This window comes from Macaca thibetana, chromosome 7 (genome assembly GCF_024542745.1).
Source record: "Macaca thibetana thibetana isolate TM-01 chromosome 7, ASM2454274v1, whole genome shotgun sequence".
NCBI classification, from domain to species: domain Eukaryota; kingdom Metazoa; phylum Chordata; class Mammalia; order Primates; family Cercopithecidae; genus Macaca; species Macaca thibetana.
This window is the reverse complement of record NC_065584.1, coordinates 160,294,291-160,314,959: the sequence shown is the minus strand read 5'-3', so window position 1 is coordinate 160,314,959 and position 20,669 is coordinate 160,294,291. Positions and strand designations below refer to the sequence as shown.

Below are 20,669 nucleotides of genomic sequence, written 5' to 3'. Positions count from 1 at the left end.
CACTGAAATAATGGAGAAATGGCATATTTGTTGAAATACAGAAGTATCTTCAAATTTGGTAAAAGCCAGACATTGCGGCCGGGTGTGGTGGCTCATGCCTGTAATCTCAGCACCTTGGAAGTCTGATGCGGGTGGATCACAAGGTCAGGAAATTGAGACCATCCTGGCTAACATGGTGAAACCCCGTCTCTACTAAAAATACAAAAAAAAATTAGCTGGGCATGGTGGCAGGCACCTGAAGTCCCAGCTACTTGGGAAGCTGAGGCAGGAGAATGGTGTGAACCCGGGAGGCGGAGCTTGTAGTGAACCGAGATTGTGCCACTGCTCTCCAGCTTTGGCGACAGAGCAAGATTCCGTCTCAAAAACAAAAAAAAAAGAAAGCCAGACATTGCGTCTTACATTGAATCACTTTCCTTATTTCGGTTTTCATTGCAGGATGACTGACTGCATTTTTTCATGGTATTTGTTCTGCACAACACCTGTATCAACACCTGCTTCTTTATTGTATTGAGACCTTTCCATAGTTAGTTTGCGCTGTTAAAAGGAGCTTGTGCCTAGGATGGCAGTGTTAATCTCTGGAGCTGCCAGGGTAGTCTGAAAGTAGGGACAAAAAGATGGGAACTGAAGTCTAAATACTTCTGGCCTCAGCTTTTTCTTTATAGCCACAGAGCCCTGAATGAGGAAGAATTGGTCCTTTAAAAAAGTGTTTTCAGTTGAATGCTTATTTCTTTTGTTTTTCTTTTTTTCTTGTCACCCAGGCTGGAGTACAATGGCGTGATCTTGGCTTACTGCAACCTCCGCCTCCTGGGTTCAAGCAATTCTCCTGCATCAGCCTCCTGAGTAGCTGGGATTACAGGAGCAAGCCAGCATGCCTGGTTAATTTTTGTATTTTTAGTAGAGATGAGATTTCACCCTGTTGGCCAGGCTGGTCTCAAACTTCTGACCTCAGGTGATTCACCTACCTTGGTCTCCCAAGGTGCTGGGGATTATAGGTGGGAACCACTGCACCTGGCCTTTTTTTTTTTTTTTTGAGATAGAGTCTCAGTCACCCAAGCTGGAGTACAGTGGTATGATCTTGGCGCTCTACAGCCTTGGCCTCCTAGGCTCAAGCAATCCTCCCACCTCAGCTCCCTGAGTAGCTGGGACCACAGGCATGTGCCACCATGCATGGCTAATTTTTAAATTTTTTGTAGAGATGGGTCTCACCATGTTGCCCAGGCTGGTCTCTAACTCCTGGGCTCAAGCAGTCCTCCCACCTTGGCCTTCCAAAGTGCTGGGATTATAGATGTGAGCCACCACTCCTGGCCTGAACACATATTTCTAGTTTAAATGTATGGTTTTTTATAAAATGGATTAGAGAGATTGCATTGATAGAGGCTAAAGGGAAGCAACAGAGGTCATATGATTCTAAGAAACTCTATCTCTGTTGAAAGAAGTTTTAGTGTGAAATGACCAGAGTAAAGAAAAAAGAGAATGAACATTCATCCAATCAGAGACAACCAAGTGCTAGGTATGGCAGTGGGTGCTCTTCCATCCGTTTCTCATTCAAAGTGAGGAAATTGAGGCTCAGAGAGGTTAAATGACTTGCCCAAATAACACACAGTAGTGAATAAGAAGATGGATTGGTACTTTATAATCTCCAAAACCACACTAAACCTTCTCCTTTGTGGTTAGCTGACTGACATTTCAGGAGACAAAAGTTTTTTTTTTTAATTTTATTTCAGGAGCAGGTTTCTTATCGGTCTGGCTCTTCACTCTCCTAGGTTGTCTTGGGTTATAGGATTTAAGGTACTACCTGTGGAACTGAGAGTGCCAGCACATTATTCTTGACCTCTTGAGTGACTAGTTCCTTACCCAAAGCTCATCTCAAAATTATAGCTGCTCTTGAGAGTTTGATGTAACATGGAGACTATGTTGTTGGTTTTATTCTCTCTGATACCATTATTTGAACACTAGTGAATTGTGTCCAGTGTGTACCCTGCTTAATTGACAGCTTTCTCAGCTGTTTTATAGCAGGTTCTCCAGTATCTTTATCTTCATGGCTATAGTCAAGAAACTTGTTTTTATTTATTTAAACATGATTATGGGAGTAGGTAACTATAGTATGCTTTTTGACTATGCAGGAACAAATCTTACCCTTGAGGCCAGGCAGGCATGGTGGCTCATGCCTGTAATTCTAGCACTTTGGGAGGCTGAGGAAGGCGGATTGCTTGAGCCCAAGAATTTGAGATCGGCCTGGGCTACATGGCGAAACCCCGTCTCTACTAAAAAATGAAAAAATTAGTCAGGCATGATGACGCGTGCGTGTAGTCTCAGCTACTCAGGAGACTGAGGCAGGAGGATCAATTGAGCCCAGGAGGTTGAGGCTGCAGTGAGCCATGATCGCTCCACTCCATCCTTGGTGATAGAGCAACACCCTATCTCAAGCAAAACAAAACAAATCTCACTCTTACCTGAAAAACTGGTTAAGGAGAGTTGTAAGTGGTAATGTTAGTTTCTCCATATTATCGATTCAGATCTTATCCCAAAGGAAGACCAGAGCTGTTTGAACTCCAGCTCTTCCTTAGCTGCCAGGTGTTAACAACTTGTGTTTCATAAGCGTAGATAGATTCAAACCACTGTCCTGGACTTAAAATATTTTCTAAGCTGTGACTCATCTTTTGACCCATTCTTTCTTTCACTAGGAAATACACTGAATTTTAATTTCGAGAATTTCAGTTATCCCTTCTGAAGAGTGTGTTGCTCATTAAAGTTTCTGGGACTTGTTTTTCTGGTAACCAATAGGGCTACAAATTAGTTTGTACTCAGTGGTTATGTTAAACCCATGTGTAAACAGAGGGAGAAATCTGATTAACTGTCTAAAGGAAGGTTGTTGAAGATGAGACCCTTCTTTCTGACTCCTTTTAGAGGTTCATCTCTTCCACCAGAGGGATGGGTATGCAGGAGGGTAATCTGAGGCTGAACAGAGCAGGTGCTATGCGTGTGTATTTGTATCTGTAAATATCACATCACTGTTTACAGTACACTGGACTCTCTACATGCAAGGCCTGGTCAGACCAAACCAGGAGGAACTGTTCCTGTGCTTAAAGCCAAGAATAACATCCTGACCAGCAGCGGGACAGAGGTCAGCTCAAGGCAACAGCTCTTGGGAGCTACAGAACACTAAGAAACTTGGAGTAACTGAGCTTAATAAAAAGGAAGGCAAGATGTACTTTGAAGGAAGTGTGTGAAACCTGTGTGCCTTTTTCTTATTAGGACATGGTTTATTTATGAAAAATGAAAAGATCTTTTTTTTTTTTTGAGACAGTCTCATACTGTCTCCTGGGCTGGAGTGCAGTGGCACAATCTTGGATCACTGCAACCTCCGCCTCCTAGGTTCAAGCTATTCTCCTGCCTCAGCCTCCCAAGTAGCTGGGATTACAGGCACCTGCCACCACACCCTGTTAATTTTTTGTATTTTTAGTAGAGACAGGGTTTCACTATGTTGGCCAGGCTGGTCTCGAACTCCTGACCTCGTGATCCGCTCGCCTTGGCCTCCCAAAGTGCTAGGATTACAGGCGTGAGCCACTGTGCCCGGCCAAAAAATGAAAAGTTATCTTAACAGATGGATATGTGATGAGTTCATATCACCTCTTGGTCATTTAGATTTTCTGATTCTACTTATACATTGATTTATCTGTTGATTATTTCTCATTAGATATTGTATACCCAGCTAAGTAGCAGGAAAAATATGTTCTATTATTCTGGTGTTTTATTCTATAAGCAACATCAGAGAGGCCCACTAGAGAACTGGATTTAAAATATAATAGGTTAATTAAAAATCAGTTACCATGTCTCAGCCGGGCGTGGTGGTTCACACCTGTAATCCCAGCACTTTGGGAGGCTGAGGTGGGCGGATCACGAGGTCAGGAGTTCGTGAGGCAGGAGAATGGCATGAACCGGTGAGGCGGAGCTTGCAGTGAGCCAAGATTGCGCCACTGCACTCCAGCCTGGGCAATAGAGTGAGACTCCATCTCAAAAAAACAAACAAACAGGTACCAAGTCTCCTGGGGAATTTACTGACTGGCTAGAGTTTTATTTCTGGGATCTTTCTGTGCTCACTTCTTTTTCCTTCCATCTTTCCTCATTCTGATGCTGGCCACTCACTCCACAGAGGCAAGTCAAACTATTTTCTCTGGCGTGGCTTCAGCTGGTTCCAGGCCAAAATGATCTTCTGAAAACTTTTCTTCATGGCCTTTATTTCTTGGCTCTTTTCATGCACTTTGCCTGATTGGTTTTGCTGGTGCTTTCCTTCTCCAATGGTGTAAGCTATGTTGCCTTAATTGTAAGGCTGTAAAGCTCAGGTGCAGCCTCAGGCCGTTTAGACTTTCCCCAACTACTTTTGTCCTTTCCTAGAAATTGGAGGATGAATCAGATGCTCTGTTATGAGGTATTGCTGACTCTCCTGGGATTTTAGTTTGCCAGTTGTTTAACCAGTGTGTAGCAATTTGGATTGTATTTGCAAGGTAGGACTTGTTGCCAAGACTCCGAAGTAGGTCATTGCTATTATGCTTTTTCTCTTTATTTTTGTTTTCTATATATATATATATAAAATTTTTTTTTTTCTAGAGACAGGGTCTCACTGTGTTGGCCAGGCTAGAATTGGCCTCAAGTGATCTTCCTGCCTTGGCCTCCCAAAGTGCTAGGATTACAGGTGTGAGCCACCGCACCCAGCCCTCCCTTTCTTTTTCTTTTTTTGAGGTGGAGTCTCGCTCTGTCGCCCAGGCTGAAGTGCAATGGCACGATCTTGGCTCACTACAACCCCGCCTCCTGAGTTCAAGCGATTCTTCTGCCTCAGCCTCCTGAGTAGCTGGGAGTACAGGCGCATGCCACCACGCCCAGCTAAGTTTTGTATTTTTAGTAGAGACAGGGTTTCACCATATTGGCCGGGCTGATCTCGAATTCCTGACCTCGTGATCCACCCTCCTCAGCCTCCCAAAGTGCTGGGATTACAGGCATGAGCCACCGCACCCAACCATTTTTTTTCTTTGAAACAGAGTCTCGCTCTGTCACCCAGGCTGGAGTGCAATGGCACGATCTTGGCTACTGTAACCTCCACATCCTGGGTTCAAGCAATTTTCCTACCTCATCCTCCCGAGTAGCTGGGATTACAGACATGCGCCACCATACCTGGCTGATTTTTGTATTTTGAGTAGAGACAGGGTTTCACCATGTTGGCCAGGCTGGTCTTGAATTCCTGACCTCAAATGATACACCCACCTTGGCATCCCAAAGTGCTGGGATTATAGTTGTGAGCCACCATGCCCAGCCCTCCCTTTATTTTTCAATTGAAAAATTAGCAAAGACAGAATTACCTTGTCCATGGTCACATGGTAAGCTAGTTTTATACCTTTTGAAGCAAACCTCATTTTTGTATTCCTTATACCTCTCAGTGCAAGTATTAGCTTAACAAATAACAGGTGCTTATGGCCAGGCATGGTGGCTCACACCTGTAATCCTAGCACTTTGGGAGGCCATGGAGGGCGGATCACAAGGTCAGGAGTTCGCGAACAGCCTGGCTAATATGGTGAAACCCCATATTTACTAAAAATACAAAAAATTAGCTGGGCGTAGTACTCGGAAGGCTGAGGCAGGAGAATTGCTCGAACCTGGGAGGCAGAGGTTGTGGTGAGCTGAGCTCGGGCAACTGCACTACATACAGCCTGGGAGATAGAGTGACACTCTATCTCAAAAAACAAACAAACAAAAAAACAAACAAAAAAACACAAATAACAGGTGCTTATTAAATATGAATAAATAACTCATAACTGTGGGTTGATTGGGAATAGAAGTATGGTTAAAATTCAGAATTCTCATCAGATTCATCATATTGTAGACAAACAGCTGAGAAAAGTTTCTGGATGGAAGGGACAGAATAGCTGTGCATGAAGCTTTTAGTAGTGTAGAATGCCTACAAAAAAATTATTCCTGACTGGGCATGGTGGCTCACACCTGTAATCCCAGCACTTTGGGAGGCTGAGGTGGACGGATCATGAGGTGAGGAGTTGGAGACCAGCCTGGCCAATATGGTGAAACCTTGTCTCTACTGAAAATACAAAAATTAGCTGGGCGTGGTGGTGTGCACCTGTAGTCCCAGATACTTGGGAGGCTGAGGCAGAAGAATCACTTGAACCCAGGAGGCAGATGTTGCAGTGAGCCAAGATCGCGCCACTGCACTCCAGCCTGGGCGACAGAGCAAGACTGTCTAAAAAAAAGGGAAAAAAAAAATCCCAATTTAGCTCACAGCTGCAATCCCAGCACTTTGGGAACGCAAGATGGAATGATCACTTGAGCACTGGAGTTCAAGACCAGCCTGGCCAACAGAGGGAGTCCTCGTCTCTACAAAAAAGTCAAAAAAATTACCCAGGTGTGGTGGTATGCACCTGTAGTCACAGCTACTCAGAAGGCGGAGACGGGAGGATCCCTTGAGCCCAGGAGTTTAAGGCTGCAATGAGCAGTGATTGTGCCACTGCACTCCAGTCTGCTGGGTGACAGAGTGAGACATTGTCTCAAAAAAAAAAAAAAAAAAAAAAAAAATGCTGAGGGCAGCAGCTCATGTCTGTAATCCCAGCACTTTGAGAGGGATAGTGAGAGGATCTCTTGAGCCCCAGAGTTTGAGACCAATCCTGGGCTATGTAGTGAGACCTTGTCTCTACTAAAAATAACAAAGAAATTACTGGGTATGGTGACACATGCAATGGCTATAGTCCCAGCTACTCGAGAGGCTGAGGCAGGAGGATTGTTTGAGCCCAGGAGGTTGAAGCTGCAGTGAGCCAAGATTGTGCCACTACATTCCAGCCTGGGTCACAGAGTGAGACCCTGTCTCAAAAAAAGAAAAAAATAAAAATCCCAATTTAAATCATTCTAAAATGAAGAAAGAGAAAAGTAGTTTGTCTAAAAAGGAAATTGGTTTAATGTAAGGAGAAATAGGGTGAGAGTACATAAATGAACATGAATTAGTTGAGAGATAGAAACAGTTCTGGAAGCAGGCATCTTGCCAGCCTGGCTCAGACAGTAAAAATGAAAAATTTCCTCCCCTTTCCAAAACCACTATCCAGAGGGGCTATTACTGACTGTGGATACTAGTATCCAGTTTTGGGGTTGCCATGTAAAGCATGAAAAGGTGCGGTGGGGTCAGTCAGCACAAAGAATAGCTGCTCTTTTGATTTGTTAAATTCTTCTTAATAGTTTTATTGGTTTCAAATTCCAAAGCCAAAACCATTTTCTGATTCTTTTGCTGTGTCCAATTGGCTTGTGGGACCAAAGCAGCAGCTGAGACTGCTATACTACACTGTGTATTAGGCAATAATCCTTTGGAAGGCCTGGCCACTTTTCTTTTTTTTTTTCTTTTTTTTTTTTTTTTTTAAGACAGTTTTGTTCTTGTTGCCCAGGCTGGAGTACAATGGCGTGATCTCAGCTCACTGCAACCTCTGCCTCTTGGGTTTAAGCAGTTCTCCTACCTCAGCCTCCCAAGTAGCTGAGACTACAGGCATGCACCACCACGTCTGGCTAGTTTTGTGTTTTTAGTAGAGATGGAGTTTCACCATGTTGGTCAGGCTGGTCTTGAACTCCTGACCTCAAGTGATCCTCCTGCTTCCACCTCCCAAAATGTGGCCTCCCAGCTTTTTTTTTTTTTTTTTTTTTTTTTTTTTTTTTTTTTTTGCTTTGGGACCAGTAATTTGCATTTCATTCAGGATAGCTCTTCTCCCCCCTCATTTTTTCATGCATACCTGTGCTAAGTCCTGTTCTCTGAACCTAGATCTGGCTTCTGGCTTCACTGAATTATACAAATTTTAACTATTTCAGTTTCAGACCTGTTTCTACCTTTTTGTTTGTCTTTCTCTGCTCCCTGTAGCAAACTGGTTCAGACTTGCTTGGGGAAGGGATGATAGTTTTTACTTGTTTGTTTTTTGACTCCATATATTCTCTTCTTACTAATTATTCTTTCTTTCTTTGTCAAACAGGCTACCAAGCAGTTTCTCGAAGAGATTAACAAGTGGACAGTTCAGTACAATGTTTCCCCGCTGTCTTGGAATGTGGCTGTCAAGTTCCTCATGGCAAGGAAGTTTGATGTGCTCCGTGCCATAGAATTGTTCCACTCCTACAGAGTATGTTGCTCAGGGGTGGACTAGACCTGTGGCAGTTGGGCTTAGTGTTGCTGTTGTCCCTATCATGCTCGACACACACATCGGTTCTCTAAGTGTTCCTCCCCACTCCCATAAAAAATGAATCCATATCTAGGAGCCTTTGTGAGAGCTGAAGCTGGGCAAGGCAGCTGCTGGAAGTCACTACTTTTGTATCTAAGTTTTGATTGTACACCAGGATACCACATCTAATGATTGAGATGGAGGAAGTAGCCTGACAGCATCCTGGTGGCAGGACAGGGGTTCACCCTTCCTAGAATTTTAATCCTAGCTCTTTTCACTGGACTCTGGCCACATGAAAATCTGTTGGTTTTTAGGATGTCTAGGGCTTTTAGAAACTTGCCATTCAGATGAATGCTGAGCTTAGTGGGCAGTTTAGGAAGGGAAGTTGTTTTTTATTTTATTTTTTTATTTTTTTTATTTTTAGGAAGGGAAGTTTTAACCCTGGAAAAGAAGAGCAACTGCATTTAGCTAGGTCCATTATCTTAAAGCATCTTTATGCAAATGTAGCGGCATCTGGATTTTACTTTGTTTTGATTTTTGTTTTTTGAGGGGGCACACACTTTGGTTTTGTGCTTCTGTTTGCTTTCTCAGTTTGTAGTGTCTTTGATAAAACACTATACAGCATGTTACTTTGGGGTCAGAATCCTTCTAAAGAAATACAAAATCTCCCTAAAAAAAAAACTGGGATAACAAGCACTAGGATTAGCTTAACTGAAGTTCGGTTACATCTATGTTGTGGACCAACTCATTCAATATTTATTCATTTACTCAACAGATACTTATTTTATACTTACTGTGTTCCAGGGGCAGAGATTACTATTTAGAAAGAGAGACTAGGGCTGGGTGCAGTGGCTCATGCCTTTAATCCCAGCACTTTGGGAGGCCAAGGCAGGTGGATCACTTGAGGTCAGGAGTTTGAGACCAACCTGACCAAAATGGCAAAACCGTATCTCTACTAAAACTACAAAAATTAGCTGGGTGTAGTGGCACCCACATTTCCAGCTACTCAGGAGGCTGAGGAAGGAGAATCACTTGAACCAAAGAAGTGGAGGTTGCAGTGAGCCGAGATCACACTATTGCATTCCAACCTGGGCAACAGAGTGAGACTCTGTGAAGGAAGGAAGGAAGGGAGGGAGGGAGGGAGGGAGGGAGCTCAAGTGATCTGCCCACCTCAGCCTCCCAAAGTACTGGGATTACAGGCGTGAGTCACCGTCCCCAGCCTAAGAGGTTTAAAAACAAGCAGTTGGGCCGGGCGCGGTGGCTCATGCCTGTAATCCCTGCACTTTGGGAGGCCGAGATGGGCGGATCACGAGGTCAGGAGATCGAGACCATCCTGGCTAACACGGTGAAACCCCGCCTCTACTAAAATACAAAAAAAAAAATTAGCCGGGCGCGGTGGCGGGCGCCTGTAGTCCCAGCTACTCGGGAGGCTGAGGCAGGAGAATGGCGCGAACCCGGGAGGCGGAGCTTGCAGTGAGCCGAGATGGTGCCACTGCACTCCAGCCTGGGCGACAGAGTGAAGACTCCGCCTCAAAAAAAACAAAAAAACAAAAAAACAAAAAAAAAAACAAGCAGTTGATGAAATAGGACAAACCAAGATAATATTTTTTTTTGTTATCGATATGTAAAGGTAGAGAATGTCTCTGGAGAAAGGAAATGTAAGTGGTCAACCTTGTCATTTAAGAGGAGGACTGAAGAGGCAGGGTGTGGTAGCTCACACCTGTAATCCCAGCACTTTGGGAGGCCGAGGCAGGTAGATCACTTCAGCCCCGGAGTTCGAGACCAGCCTGGGCAACATGGCAAAACCCCGTCTGTACAAAAATTAGCCAGGCATGGTGGCATGTGCCTGTAATCCCAGCTACTCAGGAGGCTGAGGCAAGAGAGTATCTTGGATGCAGAGGTTGCGGTGAGCCAAGACCATGCCACTGCACTCCAGCCTCGGCGACAGTGTGAGACTCGGTCTTGATTGAAAAAAAAAAAAAAGAATCTGGTCATCAGAGTGAGGAAAATGAAGTCGTCGTAGCTGCTGTTGGAGACAATATCAGGTGGAGAGAAGACTCCTATTTAAACATAGGAGAGGCCTAAACCTAGAAAATGTGTGAGGATGTATGCGTCCAGACATTTTTGAGGTCCATATTTTAGTGTCCTGGTACCATGTCAGTGCTGCTGCATGTTTAAGAACCTTGATCCTGCACCTGAATGTAACATACTGGTTACTCTTCAGGGTTAGGATTAGGATTCTTACTGAGTCAGAGAAAAATACCCTACCTGAGGGGCTGATAAAGTAGATTTGGACAGGAATTCTGAAAATGCTTGGCTGGCTTGGAGGCAGATTACAAAGAAATTCATAATCCATTTAGTTGACTTCATTATTCATTTAGCTGAATTCTTTTTGTTTTTTGTTTTTTTTTTTTGAGACAGAGTCTCATTCTGTTGCCCAGACTGGAGTTGCAGTGGTGCTATCTTGGCTCACTGCAACCTCCACCTTCTGGGTTCAAGCGATTCTCCTGCCTCAGCCTCCTGAGTAGCTGGGATTATGGGCACGCACCACCATGCCAGGCTAATAGCCGAGACAAGGTTTCACCATGTTGGCCAGGCTGGTCTGGAACTCCTGACCTCAGGTGACCTGCCTGCCTCAGCCTCCCAAAGTGGTGTGATTACAGGCGTGAACCACCGCACCCGGCCCATTTAGTTGAATTCTAGTTCAACTAAATGAAGTAGAGTTAGTTATGAAATTTATTTAGTTATGAAATTTATAATTCATTCACTCACTGATAACCACCTTATCTCTGAGATTTGGTGGTTACATGGCACTGTCCTGAATATACAGTATTTTCATATTAATACATTTTGGAATGCTTCCTTTTTAGGAAACGCGAAGGAAGGAAGGCATTGTGAAGCTGAAACCTCATGAGGAACCTCTTCGTTCTGAGATCCTCAGTGGAAAATTCACCATCTTAGTGAGTGTTTAGGGACCCTATCTCGTAGGGCCTTATTACTTCCTTTTTTAACTGGTGTCCTGTTTGGACTTTGTTCCTATATACCTTATCCTGAATCTAGAGAGTCTCCACAGTTAGGAGCAGATGTGAAACAGCCATGCAGTTTGGTATAAAATTATTTTAGTAACAACTGAATTACTAATAGTTTCTAGTAATTACAGTTATGAATGATAATTGAATAATTAAATTATGGAAAATCAGTTGTACAGTAGACTTAGAAAAGTTTCTTCAGTTGGTCCATTAAGGTTAATCATGGTCTTTGGGATAGGTATGCAATGTGTCAGACACCCATGCTTCCATACTTAACGCAAGCTCTCCACTTAGTTGAGACCTCAGCCTTTCAAGTAAACATACAATGGCACTTTTAAGGCAGAGGGTGGAAATCATGATCCTGTTCCCTGGTTCTCTGCTGCTGCTTGTTTCTTTTGCCATTCTGCCAGGGAAGTTAGCTAGGAAGCCAGTGCATAGCCATCCTTTGATCTGTCTGCAGTTGAAGAGCAAAGAGAATGTGTGTTTTTTTTTTTTCTTGTCACAGAAATATGGTCCAGGGAGTCCTGAGAGAATCAGGCAAGGGATGATATTAACATTCTTCCCTTTGGGGAGCAATTGGTGAAGTCAGGGAATTATTCTTAGCATCTGTTTTCTACATGTATCAAACCCTTATCCAGTGTATGTCTTAGTAATTGCTGTGATTTTCTATTTGATTTTTTAAAATGTTTCTTGTTTTATTTGCTTTAGAATGTTCGGGACCCAACAGGAGCCTCCATTGCCCTCTTTACTGCCAGGTTGCATCATCCCCACAAGTCAGTCCAACATGTGGTACTTCAGGCTCTGTTTTACTTGCTAGACAGAGCTGTGGATAGGTAAGCACTGAGACTATTTTTTAGGTATTCTACATACAGGTAGGAAAGTGACAGTTTTTTACTTGATTAAATTCAGCAGTGCCTTCACCATTCTCCTAGGATGTGCCCTGGGCAATGCTATGAATAGAAAACAGTCCCTGTCCTTCAGGATGCGGCATGTTTGCAGGCATTATCAAGATGGTGGGTGTTCTTTATTTTATTTTATTTTATTTTTATTTTTATTTTTATTTTGAGACGGAGTCTTGCTCTGTCACCCAGGCTGGAGTGCAGTGGTGTGATCTCAGCTCACTGCAAGCTCCGCCTCCCAGGTTCACGCCATTCTCCTGCCTCAGTCTCCCGAGTAGCTGGGACTACAGGCACCTGCCACCGCGCCTGGCTAATTTTTTTTATTTTTAGTAGAGATGGGGTTTCAACGTAGTCTCGATCTCCTGACCTCGTGATCTGCCTGCCTCGGTCTCCCAAAGTGCTGGGATTAAAGGCTTGAGCCACCGCGCCTGGCCGGTGGGTGTTCTCTTTACCACCTTGGCTCTATGTCAGGAAAACAGAAGCTGAGAAAGTCAATTCTCGGCAATCTTCAGTGTATGGAAAACTACTTATTGGAAGAGAATGAAGGGGAGGTGACCTGTGCTGGTTCTTTTTGCTCATATCAGAACCCTCTAGGGCCTCAGTTTCTTTGTCTGCATAACAGGAATAATGCCATTTAGTTCAGAGGATTTTGAGACTCAACATTCAGGGGAGGGCTGGGTGCAGTGGCTCACACCTGTAATCCCAGCACTTTGGGAGGCTGAAGTGGGCGGATTGCTTGAGGCAGGAGAATGACATGAACCTGGGAGGCGGGGCTTGCAGTGAGCCGAGATCATGCCACTGCACTCCAGCCTGGGTGACAGAGCGAGATTTCGTCTCAAAAAAAAAAAAGAAAAAAAAATGGATTGGTAAACAGCATATACTTTTCTATCAGCCAGTGCTACAGTTCCATCTAGAAGTCTTCTGGGAGACAGGGCAGCCCAGCAGAAGATACACAGATAAAATAACTCAGAACCCAGGTTCTTAAAGGAGCAAGGAAGTTCCTTTAAGCAATGTGTAATTAAGAAAAGAGAGTGCTCAAGTTAAAGAAACTTAAGGAAATCCTGGGGAAGTCTGAACTTAGAGCAATTGGAATTAACAGAGATAGAGAGCTCTCTAAAAGCAGAAGGGCCTCCAAGGAGGAAGCCATCAACCATATCCACACCAGATGTTTGTGGGGCAGTAGAAGCAAGGGACAAAGGCTCAGAGTCAACACCAAGGAGAAATGGACATGTTTTGTAACCACATCTTACTTAGGGCTTTACCTTCTCTTAGTATTCCTTAGTAAGGAGGGTCTAAGCATGAAAAACAGAACTGTCTTCTGTAGTATTTGGGATTTCATATCCATTTTATACTGAGTCTTATAAAATTCCATAACATAGATTTAATCAGTCTCAATCTTTTTATGTTCTCTTTATAAAACCTCAAGTTAATAAAGTCTTCTGAGTACTAAGACTGATCACATAGATTTAAACTCAACTGACAATGAAGTCAGGATTGAGATATCCATAAATGGGAAGCCAGGTGAGCAATCCTTCTTTCCAGAATGGTGTTTTAACAATAAGCTGTATTCCCAAATGAGGTTTTTTTGTTTTGTTTTGTTTTGTTTTTGAGACAGAGTTTTGCTCTTGTTACCCAGGCTGGAGAGCAGTGAGCAGTGGTGTGATCTCAGCTCCCTGCAACCTCCACTTCCCGGGTTCATGCAATTTTCCTGCCTCAGCCTCCCAAGTAGCTGGGCTTACAGGTGCCTGCCACCATGCCCAGCTAATTTTTGTATTTTTAGGTTTCACCACATTGGCCAGGCTGGTCTCAAACTCCTGACCTCAGGTAATCCAACCACCTCAGCCTCACAAAGTGTTGGGATTACAGGCGTGAGCCACCATGCCTGGCCCCAAATTAGTATTTTACATGCTACACAAGGTATTAGCCCTGTGGGGAATATAATGGGAAGGTCATTACTTTCATGGACCTTCCTGTCTCTCTGGGCAGGCAAATTTAAAAAATACAAAACTCCAAACTTTTTGCACATTTCTAGTAGTGAAGAACAAGTAAAAATTCACAAATCTATATTTATAAATAATAAACATTAATTACCACATTAATATAGCCAATATAAAACATACAAAAAAGAAATGCAGATTATGAAAAATTTTTTTAAAATTTAACTTTTGGCCAGGCGCAGTGGCTCACGCCTATAATCCTAGCACTTTGGGAGGCCGAGGCAGGCGGATCCTACTTGAGGCCAGGAATTGAGACCAGCCTGGACAACATGGTGAAACCCTGTCTCTGATAAAAATACAAAAAATTAGCTGGGTGTGGTAGTGTGTGCCTTTAGTCCCAGCTTCTTGGGGGAGGTGGGAGAGGTTGCTGAGGTGGGAGGATCACTTGAGCCCAGAAGGGTGAGGCTGTAGTGAGCCATGATCACGCCACTGCATTCCAGCCTGGGTGACAGAGCGAGACCTGTCTCAAAAAAAAAAACCACAAAAAAGCCCACACAAAACAAACAACAACAACAAAAAACATTTAGGGAGAAGTCCAAAAGTATCAAGTTAAGCAAAAACCATCCTTAATAAAAACAGGTGCATAAGCATAAAGAACGAGCTCAGGTCATCACTCTCTCCCTGCTAAGGTAAATGGTATTGTTACAATTCAATTGACAATTAAACTCAAGCCCCAAGAAGTTTTTTACAGTCATCACATGTTAGTCCAGCTGGTTCTAAGATCCTGGTTTCTTCACTCTTGGGCAGAGTTATTTCTATCCTCTCATGCTGTTGTTCTGCTATTTCTTTTTCCCTGGTGCTTGCAATTTACAGTTTCTTACTGCTCTTGACATCTTTGGCTGGTCCTCCGGCTTAGAAGTGCTATATTGAGGCCAAGTGCATTGATTCATGCCTGTAATCCTAGCACTTTGGGAGGCTGAGACCGGCAGATTGTCTGAGCCCAGGAGTTTGAGACCAGCCCTGGGAAACATGATGAAACCACCCATTTCTTGAGGGCAGGGAACTTTCTTTTTAACATATATAATGGAAAATATCTGAATCTCTGTATGTAGAGAGAGAATGGTATCATGAACATCCACATATCCATCATCCATCTTCTTCAAAGTGATCTGTAACCATCTTGTTTCATTGGTAGCCTCTCATGGATCTCCTATCCTCAGTTTCTTTCTTTCCTTTTTTTTTTTTTTTTTTTTGACTAGGTCTTGCTTTGTCACCCAGGCTGGAGTGCAGTAGCATGATTGTAGCTCACTGCAGCCTTGAACTCCTGGCCTGAAGTGATCCTCCCATCCTGGCCTCCCAAAATGCTGAGATTACAAGCATAAACCACTGCATCTGGCTTCTCAGTGTTTTAAAAACAAATGTCAGGGACTGTGTTTTAAACTTCTTGGTGTTTTCTGTAACATGTAGCTCAGGAATCAAACTCAGTAGGGAATCAGTCAGCTGTCATTGTAAATTTTTTTTTTTTTTTGAGTCAGAGTCTCACTCTGTCCCCCAGGCTAGAGTGCAGTGGCACTTTCTTGGCTCACTGCAAGCTCCGCTTCCCAGATTCATGCCATTCTCCTGCCTCAGCCTCCTGAGTAGCTGGGACTACAGCGCTGGCCACCATGCCCAGCTAATTTTTTTGTATTTTTAGTAGAGACAGGGTTTCACCATGTTAGTCAGGATGGTCTCGATCTCCTGACCTCGTGATCCACCCAACTTGGCCTCCCAAAGTGCTGAGATTATAGGCGTGAGCCATTGCGCCCGGCCCATTGTAAATCTTAAACTGGGTGCAGTGGCTCATGCCTGTAATCCCAATGCTTTGGGAGGCCAGGTGAGAGGATCGCTTGAGTCCAGAAGTTCGAGACTAGCCTGGGCAACATAGCAAGACCTCGTCTCTACAAAAAGTTTAAAAATTAGCCAGCTGGGCATGGTGAAGTTTGCCTGTAGTCCCAGACACTCACAGAAGGCTGAACTGGGAGGATCACCTGAGCCCTGGGAGGTTGAGGCTGCAATAAGCCATGATTGTGCCAGTGCACTACAGCATGGGCGACAGAGCAAAATGTTGTCTTAAAATATATATATATTCTAGTGGCTCATGCCTGTAGTCCCAGCACTTTGGGAGGCCAAGGGGTTGGATCTCCTGAAGTCAGGAGTTCGAGACCAGCCTGGCCAATATGGTGAAATCCCATGTCTACTAAAAATACAAAAAATTAGCCGGGCGTGGTGATGGGTGCCTGTAATCCCAACTACTCAGGAGGCTGAGACAGGAGAATTGCTTGAACTTGGGCGGAGGTTGCAGTGAGCAGAGATCGCGCTATTGCACTTCAGCCTGGGCAACAAGAACAAAACTCTGTCTCAAATAAAAAAAAAGTGTGTGTGTGTGTATATATATATGTGTGTAATATATACACACATATATAAACACACACACATCTATCTGTCTGTCTATTCTATACCCTAAAGTGTAAAAATCTTACTGCATTCATGTTTTATGTGCCTTCACAGGATGAGCACTTTGATCTGGGAATATAGAACCTGGATCATTCATTATGCATCCAAGCTTCTTTTTCTTAAATTCTCTTTGCCCCCTTACTGACTTGTTTTTGTTTTAGTCCCCTGCCACAAGCTGGAGTCATGAGCAGAGAGCCCATAAGTTGAATTTGACCCTTTAGGAGCTCATGGAGAAATAGAAAGTATCTAGATCTGGATAGCCTATTCAATAATTGTGCCACACATTTTCTTTGTTTCGTTCTTTTTATTTAAGAGACAGGGTCTCACTCTGTTGCTCAGGCTGAAGTGCAGTTGCATCATCATAACTCACAGTAGCCTCAACTCCTAGGCTCAAATGATCCTCCTGCCTCTGTCTCCCAAGGAGCTGGGACCACAGGCACGTACTACTAAACTTGTTCAATTTAAAAATTGTTTTGTAGAGATGGAGTTTCACTCTGTTGATCAGGCTGGTTTCAAACTCCTGACCTCAAGCAGTCTCCACATCTCAGTCTCCCAAAGTGCTGAGATTACAGGTGTGAGTCACTGCACCTGTCCTGTGCCACACATTTTAACAGCATCTTGGGTCTTCGTGGATCATAGTCTCTCTTGGGTTGTGAAAAAGGAGTCAAGGGTAGGGCGCAGTGACTCATACCTGTAATCCCAGCACTTTGGGAGGCTGAGGGGGGTGGATCACTTGAGGTCAGGAGCTTGGGACCAGCCTGGGCAACATAATGAAACCCCATCTCTACTAAAAATTTAAAAATAAGTAAATAAATAAGAAAAAGGAGTAAAGATTTAACACTAATGTAACACATTAGGTGCCAGTTGAAACCAAGTCTGCTGGAGAAACTTTCATGTACCTCAGAATTAGACATTTTTGAAATGTTAGCTCATGGGTGGGTGCTTCTGCCTTGGAATTTGTGAAAGGGATGAAGATATGGAGGTTCCCAGGAGGTGCTGGTGCAAAAATAGTAAGATACAAAATAACTTTGAGACTGGGCATGGTGGCTCACGCCTGTAATCCCAACATCGGAGGCCGATGTGGGTGGATCACCTAAGGTCAGGAGTTCAAGACCAGCCTGGCCAACATGGCGAAACCCTGTCTCTACTAAAAATACATTAGCCAAGTGTGGTGGTGCATGCCTGTAGTCCCAGCTACTCGGGAGGCTGAGGCAGAAGAATTGCTTGAACCCGGTCGGCGGAGGTTGCAGTGAGCCGGGATCGTGCCATTGTACTCCAGCCTGGGTGACAAGAGTGAAACTCTGTCTCAAAACAAAAAACAATAACTTTGAGATTTCAGGAATGTATTTTGTGCCAAACATTTTCTCAATTCTAAATAGATGTAAAAACTGTTGCTGTCATCTGTGAGTAGTCCAATCAAATAATTTATTCCTAATGACCATTTGGGTCTGCAAATCACATATAATACGTATGAATCTGGCTTGGTGGAAGAGTACATCTTTGAGAAATCTATAAATCTGGGAAATTGGACTGAGGAATACTTTCTATATCTTCAAATGTTCCTAATTTTGGTCTGGGAATAGGCTTACTTTTTTTTTTTTTTCCCCTGAGATGGAGTCTCACTCTGTTGCTCCGGCTGGAGTGCAGTGGTACAGTCTCGACTCACTGCAACCTCTGCCTCTTGGGCTCAGGCAATTCTCCTGCCTCAGCCTCCTGAGTAGTTGGGATTACAGGCATGTGCCACCATACCCGGCTAATTTTGTATTTTTTGTGGAAATGGGGCTTCACCATATTGGTCAGTCTGGTCTCGAACTCCTGACCTCAGGTGATCCACCCGCTTCTGCCTCCCAAAGTGTGGGGATTACAGGTGTGAGCCACCATACCCGGCCATGGCTTACTATTAATACCTGTTAATCTACTTTTTTTTTCCCTTCCTTTCCCTTTTTTTTTTTTTTTTTTTTTTTAAATAGAGTCATGGTCTTGCCATGTTGCCCAGGCTGGTCTTAAACTCCTGGGTTCAAGCGATCCGGCTGCCTTGGCTTCCCAAAGTGCTAGGATTAGAGGCATGAGCCACTGCGCCCAGCCTTACTTTTTCTTAAGATAAGATCTCACTCTGTCTCCCATGCTGGAGTGCAGTGGCATGATCTCACTGCAGCCTCGACCTCCTCACTCAAGCGACCCTCCCACCTCAGCCTCCTGGGTAGCTGGGACTATAGGCACAGGTCACTACATGATGAGGTATTGTCATGTTGCCCAGCCTGGTCGCAAATTCCTGGGCTCAAACTATCCGCCCTCCTTAGCCTTCCAAAGTACTGAGGCTACAGGCATGAGCCACCATGCCGCCTTAATCTACTTTTTAGGAATGCTTTCCAAAGGCCATTTATGGGTTTGTTGTCTTCCTCTATTGGGTCGTAAGAGACAGATTTACTATCAATGAGCTTAGAGGCATTCTTGTTCTACACAGTTTTCCATAGGTCTGAAACATTTTCTTAGAGATGGGCTTCCAGTCTACTGAATTACAATTCAGTGACCATTTATTTTTAAGGGCTGTGCTAGGGACTATTGGGTGTAATGAGTTGAACAACAAGTTCTTGTCCTTTAGGATAGAATTAGATGGCTACACAGAGTATATTAAGGCCACAAGAAAAATCCACAGAAAGATTTATGGGGCTTTAAAGGAAAAAATGATCGGTAGCATATTTGATTACAGTTACCAGCGAGACTTTCATGGAAGAGGAGACTTTGGGGTTGAGTACGGAATATGTTACAGGATTTGGGTAGGTAGATTCAGAGGGGTGGGAGAAAACAGTTCAGATTTTGATAACTTAGTTGCTGTAGATCATTCTCAACCTACGAGTTTGGCATTTGGTAAATCTGGATAAATCTGCCTTAATAAACATAGCAGATACAAAAGATAAGAGATCTTTTTGTAAGACCAATGTGCAGTCAGGCAGTTGTTTTGATCCTAGATGTTTCATACTGTCGGGTTTTGTTTTGGCATTAGGCTTTCAACCTGCCTCATCCATTTTCTTACTTACAAATGTTTTTGTTCAATGGTTGATTTACAGCTTTGAAACTCAGAGGAATGGACTCGTGTTTATCTATGACATGTGTGGTTCCAATTATGCCAACTTTGAGCTGGATCTTGGCAAGAAAGTCCTAAACCTGCTGAAGGTAAGGCTATGGAAGGCCCTCTCAACTTTCCTTCAATGCTTGGGATTTTTTCTTTTTTTTTAATTCTTTGGGAAAAGATTTAGGAAAGATGCAAACTTCAGAAATTATGTCCAATGTAAAGGCCATCTGTAAATGATGACTACTCTCTGCTTCCATAGAACAAGAAATGACCTTAAAAGTGAAGTGGGAGAAATTAAGTTAAAAAATGCACAGGAACGGCTGGGCATGGTGGCTCATGCCTGTAATCCCAGCACTTTGGGAGGCCGAGGTGGGTGGATCATGAGGTCAAGAGATCAAGGCCATCTTGGCCAACATGGTGAAACTCTGTCTCTACTAAAAACACAAACATTAGCTGGGCATGGTGGCGTGTGCCTGTAGTGCCAGCTACTTGGGAGACTGAGGCAGGAGAATCGCTCAAACCTGGGAAGTGGAGGTTGCAGTGAGCGGAGATCGCGCCACTGCGATCTCGCGACAGAGTGAGTCTAGCAACAGAGTGAGACTTCGTCTCCAAAAAAAAAATGCACAGGAACATTCTGAGTCATAAAAGTGGAATGGGCCGGGTGCCCTGACTCACTTCTGTAATCCCAGCACTTTGGGAGGCTAAGGCACACTTATGTGTATAAGGTGTATATGAAACATACATAAATTTAGGCTGAGCGTGGATCACGCTTATAATCCCAGCACTTTGGGAGGCCAAGGCGAGTGGATCACGAGGTCAGGAGATCGAAACCATCCTGGCTAACACGGTGAAACCCCATCTCTAAAAAAAAAATTAGCTGGGTGTGGTGGTGGGCGTGCCTGTAGTCCCAGCTACTCGGGAGGCTGAGGCAGGGGAATGGCGTGAACTAGGGAGGTGGAGGTTGCAGTGAGCCAACATCATGCCACTGCACTCCAGCCTGGGAGACAGAGCGAGACTCCGTCTCAAAAAAAAAAAAAAAAAAAGAAACATAC

At 43.9% G+C, this 20,669-nt stretch overlaps 1 protein-coding gene across 1 annotated transcript in view; it reads left to right on the top strand.

Annotated features, from left to right (window-relative positions):
• PTPN9 (protein tyrosine phosphatase non-receptor type 9) overlaps nt 1-20,669 on the top strand; it is a 107,113-nt gene that overhangs the window by 41,734 nt on the left and 44,710 nt on the right. Inside the window, exons 2-5 of the mRNA XM_050799847.1 lie at nt 8,004-8,147; nt 11,057-11,146; nt 11,924-12,048; nt 19,613-19,718. Coding sequence (XP_050655804.1) covers nt 8,004-8,147; nt 11,057-11,146; nt 11,924-12,048; nt 19,613-19,718 — 465 coding nt within the window. The remainder of the gene's footprint in view (nt 1-8,003; nt 8,148-11,056; nt 11,147-11,923; nt 12,049-19,612; nt 19,719-20,669) is intronic.